This window comes from Colletotrichum gloeosporioides (genome assembly GCF_011800055.1).
Source record: "Colletotrichum gloeosporioides strain Lc1 chromosome Unknown consensus_7, whole genome shotgun sequence".
Classification (NCBI taxonomy): domain Eukaryota; kingdom Fungi; phylum Ascomycota; class Sordariomycetes; order Glomerellales; family Glomerellaceae; genus Colletotrichum; species Colletotrichum gloeosporioides.
This window is the reverse complement of record NW_025544652.1, coordinates 750,272-756,271: the sequence shown is the minus strand read 5'-3', so window position 1 is coordinate 756,271 and position 6,000 is coordinate 750,272. Positions and strand designations below refer to the sequence as shown.

At 56.7% G+C, this 6,000-nt stretch overlaps 1 protein-coding gene across 1 annotated transcript; it reads left to right on the top strand.

Annotated features, from left to right (window-relative positions):
- Window positions 1-1,954: 1,954 nt before the first annotated feature.
- Window positions 1,955-3,614, top strand: GCG54_00001622 (uncharacterized protein; the record flags this gene model as incomplete). The annotated part of the gene is made up of 2 exons (XM_045401736.1): window positions 1,955-2,543; window positions 2,599-3,614. The coding sequence occupies 2 exons, from the start codon at window positions 1,955-1,957 to the stop codon at window positions 3,612-3,614; spliced, it is 1,605 nt and encodes a 534-aa protein (XP_045270465.1).
- Window positions 3,615-6,000: the final 2,386 nt, after the last annotated feature.

Sequence of the window (6,000 nt, the reverse complement as noted above, 5' to 3'; positions counted from 1 at the left end):
CCCCCCCAGATGGCAAGTGGTTGGCTCGTGTTTTTGGCAGTGGCTCTGTACGAAGAATCCGTAGGAAGGCAAGATTCACTGCACTTTCCAAAAGGGAAGCCGCGGTGGAATCTTGAGGGGCTGCTCGATGAGGAATGGCGCTACAGAGCCGTTGACGGTTCGGGGTGTCGTCGGTCGAGTCCAGATCGTGTCGAATTGGGTCCTGACCCGTCATGAGCTTTTTAGTGTGCTGCATAGTAAATGGGTTCGTCACTGGGACACGCGGTCCATTCTTGGAGTTGGAGCAGGTGCCGCCATGATCTCCTGGGCGAAACCAACGGCGCCAATTGACGCGCAGAGAAGGGCAGCGTCTGCACACGGGCCTGCAGCCAAATAAAGCTACACGACAGCGCGCTGGCCAGTCGTTTATAAATTATTCGTAGTCACTGCCGTGGGTGACCACCTAAGGTAAGTACGGATACTGAGCAGTGAGAGGCAATCAATCAGACTTTCGTCCCATCCATCTCATCTCATCCCATATCGGCCTTGACCCAGAACAAGGTGGTCCGGCCCCAGTACCTTAGGCGATGTTGGTTCTCTTCTGATATCCAGTCGTTTGGCTTGCGAGTACTGAACTGGCCAGTCAGCTAGATCAACGAATACACACTCACGATGCCCATCTCATTCATCCCTTGTGAAAGTCGGTTGTGCCGTGTGCCGTGTGCCGTACGTACCTGCAGCCACAGGCAGGTTTTCAGCAAGGTACCCGACGCCTCTGTTCCTGAAGTGCAGTGTGGTGTCGTCGTCCCTGCCCCGGGTGCCCGCCCTGGCTGGCAGGTGAGCACGGGCGGGCGGGCAGGCAGGCACAACACAATGAGTTGGACACTGGCTCTCCCTCTCCCTCTTCCTCTCCCCCGGTCCTGGTCCTGGCCCTGGCCCTGGTCCATGTCCTGGTTCCCCGTGATAGTGGACAGTGGAACTGCTCATTGCAACTTTGGGGCCCTCTGGTTGGCCAATGGGGCGCGATGTCCTCCAGCTAGCAGCCACCCGCCCATATCAAGCGAGATTATCGAAATCTACCACTCCTGCGAGAGTGACTGCATGTGGCCCCCGACTGGTGTTGGGAAGCCAAGCAGTAGCACTGGGTGGACAGAGAGAGAGATGGATGGCACTGCACACACACAATCAAGCGCTTGCTTGCTTGCTTGCTGCTTCCACGCTTTGTTTCCTGCGCTCATTCTCAGATTTTTTCCTCTCTTCACTTTCCGGCCCCCGATGCTTATTATTATCGTTGAGCCTCGACCTCCACCGTCCCCCCCATAGGCACCCGAGTCCCTCGCTTCATCTCTTCTTTCCTTTCCTCTTTTCCCCTCTTGCCACCGCGCTGCCGCCATGCCATCAACCTGAACATCGGCCATGAGAACTGGCAGATGCAAGGGAGACAGATCAAGGACACAGCATCGAGCACGCGGACAACGAGAAACGGCTGAACGAACCACGAGGCGTCCTTCATTTTTTTTTTTGACTGAGAAAGAGGGGGGGTTTTTCTGGCTTCCTTCCTCACTGTTGCTGTTCTGTTCCGTTTCTGCCACCGGCCACTCATTCGCTCGCGGCCCGCTGCAGGACGGACACCCACCACCACCAGCGCACCACCACCACCAAGCTACACGCACCAGACGATGCAATTCATCGACATCGACTCCAACGGTCATGAACAGCAGTAAATCAAGCATGGAATCTGAATAGATCGACACGTCTCGTCCATACAGCTCACACGCACACCACACTCGCTCAACACCAACCACCACACTCGTTACGGGGCTTTTGATCCGCCCGTTCTATCTTTATATTTCTCTCGCTCCGCTCGGCTTAGCCAGCTCGACATTCGCCTCCCTCTCGGGAACAAACGACACCTCCGCCAACCAGACCGGGCAGTAGCTCAGCCTACTGCCCACGCCACCCCAAATCCACAACCATGACTAAATCACTGCGCGGGTCTTCACTCCCTCAGGCCCGCTCATACCATCACAATCATTACCATTTACACAACAAGCGCGCCGCCTCACACGAGAATGCGATTCCTCACCAGCACCACCGCCGCCAGACAGACACAGACGAAGCCGACAACAGCCCCACTCCCGAGTCCGCATCCAGCAGCTCCTCCTCCTCTCGCAAAGTCGTCGTCCAGACCGTCTCCATCGTTCAAGTAGTCGATGCCTCCGGCGCCCCCATCGAAGTTCAGACTCACTACGCTCCTCCCGCCACCGTGGATGCCGACACGTCGCCCAGCGCCAGCGCCAGTGCTGACCTAGGCCTGTCCATCGCAGCTGTGTCCACCACCGAGACTTCTACAGACATCACCTCCTCCGAAACTACGACCTCCTCGAGCGACTCATCCCTGTCGACTCCCCCGGCGACGACCTCCTCGACGACACCATCGCCAGCGGGCTCTTCCACAAGTCAGGATATTCCCTTGACGTCCAATCCTTTATCCTCAGTACCGGCATCGTCTGCGGCGCCGTCAGCTTATTCCTCGTTGAGTGCTCCTTCTAACTCAACAATTCGTGAGCCTTCCTCCCTCGTTCCACCGTGACTGCGACGACTGACCGATCCCTGTAGCATTCCTTACGTCAACAAATTCATCTTCTACATCAGTCCTTACCGCAACCAGTTCAACAAGCCTGTTTTCGTCCGGTTCGACGAGCGTAACATCTTCAGTGTTTTCATCCATTTCATCGACTTCCGATTCATCTTCTGGTTCAACTACCACCGCCACTGGCAGCCTCAGCACCACCAATACTTTTGCCACGAGCACATCGACAGGTTCCGCCGAAACGACAGCTGGAGGAGATGGGAGCGACGGCGGCGTAGGCGGCATCGGGGGCGGCATTTCAGCATCACCCACGTCAACATCCACCCCGGGCAATTCTAGCGGCGACGATTCGGCACCATCAACCGGCACCGTTGTGGGCAGCGTAGTGGGAAGCGTAGCAGGCGTGGCGTTTCTAGTGCTTCTCGCTTTTCTTGCCTTGCGATGGAAGAAGCGCTCTGGTGGACGACTCCGACTTAGCGAGGTCAGCGCAAAGGCCGCCCGGGGAATCCTCACCGGCTCAGGTGGGCCCGACAGCGGCAGCCGTCCCGGGATGACACAAAGGGCCGTGACGTTCGGCTCGGCCACGGTTGGCGGTGCAGCCGCCGCGGCTAAACCGCACTCAAGAAGAGCTAGCGAACCTTCCGAAAGCGGCGAGAGGGGCTTTGTGAGGGTCGCAGGCAGGAAGCTGCCGTCGGTCCTCCAGGCCGGAGGTGATGGCTACACGGACCCGCGCGAAGCCGCTGGAGGCGCAACCGCCAACGACGACGAATCCGTCTACTACCGCGACTCTCAAGCGTTTTTCGAACCCGGCGGCGCGGGCCAAACACGACTTGCACTCGGCTCGCCGATGAGACCCGTTAGCGGCGTCATCACCATGCAGCCGGGTCCGGCCCGGACGCCGGTGACGGAGTCGGCTCCGTTTCCGGCACCGCCTGACTCAACCCTTTCGCCGCCACGAGACCCCATTGGACGGACCTTGAATTCGCAGGACGGGTCACGGGGGTCTCGGGGCTCCGTGTCCAGGTTCCAAGAGGACATGTGAAAACGCACTCGTCCCTCACGGCCTGGACTCCGAATCACCTTTTTCCTTTCTCCTTTTTCTCCTTCACCGAAGCCGGCTCGTGCTGGCTCGACGTACCTTTGAAGCGTACTGTACATTCTCACACATCTTTTATACAAAGATAATTCTTAGTACCTAGTCGAGGGAGGTCACCTCTTTTGTTTTCTTTACACTCACTGTCTTGGTTTATCCCTTCGAAAAATTCTGTTTTCGGCTACGACAGCATATGGGATTGGCGTTCTATTGTTGGAGGGGGAGGGCAGGCAGGCAGGCAGGCAGGCAGAAAGTCATGTCTGTCTGGTATGAGTCCCCTCGCGTTTGCCGGGGGCGAACAAGGATCCTGACGAGAGAGAGAGGGTCAGGTTCACAAACTTTTTTGCGCGGCTTCTTATTTCTCAAGACTGGGCTGCCCGCAGTTATGGAACATCTGCGACGGTTCGGTCCAGGGGTTTTGTGGGAGTCATTGAGGACTTTTGGGTTGGGCAAAGCGCTTTCTTTGCCTGTATGTAGATTCTTTCTCACAAAAGTTGGTCTGGTAGGGGGGGATACGGGAGGTGACGATCGTTGCCTCATGCTCCCTTTTTCGTCCCGACGAGGGGAGACGACAAGAAAAGTCTTCTGATATCTACCCTGCTACGAATAACGTCCTGCTTTGTTCATGCGCAACCCAACTTGTCTGGTTCCCGTGGTCCCATGTGACGAAAGCTTGTCTACATTTGCCGGGCTAATTAGTCCAGGTCTTGTCAAAGTCAGTGACGACCAGTCTCTTGTTTGTGTGTGTGTGTGTGTGGCAGTGCCCAATCGCCGCATAACATAGACCTGGCGGGTCCTTTAAGTCCTATAGCAAGGACCAGAGGACCCGTCTGATATGGTTCGGGTGGATGGAATGATGTTCACAGGGGAAGAGACCGGAAGCGCGGATGAGCGGCGGTGGGTACCCTCAGAATAGTTTCTCGCATAGGAAAACAGAAAGAGAGGGCATGTAGCCGTCATACACTTTCACGTTGCTAGTGAGGTAAGCGGGCTGCCTCCTTTTGCGGGAAACGACGTGGGTTGCGGCAATCCCTCGCTTGCACTCGTGATTTTCGTAACCTGCTACACCAACGGGCGGAGGCGAAGACGCGTTAGTTCGTGGGGGAAAGCGAGGGAGATCCAGGGGATGCGCGCATTCGGGACATCTTTCCCGTTCTTCTTCTGCGGCTGCTGCTGCTGCTGCTGCGTGCGGTGTGGAGACGTTGGGAAGGCGCAACCAAGAGTCTTTCCTTGGCCGTGTCGGGGGTTCTAGGCAAAGGGGCGGAGCGGAAGGACGGCATTGGCGGTGGGATGCGGGTGGTTGAACTTGAGTGCGTGCCAGAAATTTTCCTGGAGGTGGGTGGTGAGGGTGAGGTTTCTTGAGACAGATGTGAAACGGGAGAATGGAGAGGTGGTGAAGAAAGATGTGTGGTTCCGAACGTGCTTGGACCCTGCATGACAAATTCTCCATGTCTGGTGCTACCTACTGCAGGTTCAACCGGAGTCGCTCTGGTTATTGTGAAAGAGAGTGCGATGGTGCCTCGTCCTCATTCGGCCCCCCTGTGGATATCAATGAGCTCGTTGTGCGTTGGCGGGTGTCTCATCTATCAGGTGTTTATCGGTGTTTACCGTCCCATCTGAACACGGGATGAAACATCTTTCTTTTCGTTCTCAGGGCTGGCTGGAGGCGTGTGAACTGGGAACGGATGAGCTGGATCAAATGACATTCGTCTGGAAGCGCCGAGGTTGCTTCTCGCTCACAACTGAGTCTGCTTTGGACAGTTGTGGTTGTTGAAGTTTCCGGAGGCCGACGACGAGATTGAGAGCGGCGTTCGCCGTGATTTGGGAAGCTCGGTCGACGTACCGGGGAGTACTTAGTCTGATACCGTACACGAGACCTGACTTGAAAGACAGATCTTCCCGCTGCCTCACATACATAGTCTGTGCATCCGGCCAGAGCTTAAAGGAGACCCGCAGCAGCAACAGCAGAAGCGGCGGCAGCATGACGGGCAGGACAAAGTGCAAGAACCTCTTGGGCGGATACCATGTGTGTGTTGCGAACTCGTCGGGGCCCCCAGCCCCCACCTTGCTGTTTTGCGACGTCCATAATGGCCGTCCGATGAGGCTTGAACCACGGCATCGATGGCGTGTTGTTCCGTCTAGGGGCCAGCCCTGCTCAGATTGCCTTCGAGAAGCTTTGCATGTCGCGGACCTCGGCGCAATCAGTTGAGCAGACGGAGGAACTTGCTGAGGCGAACGAGCGAAGAGGCGAGAACCACCTGAATCTTTCGTCGTTCTGGATTACGCCCTGACTTGTCCATTGGGATAGGACCTTGTCAGGAACCGATTCTCGCTG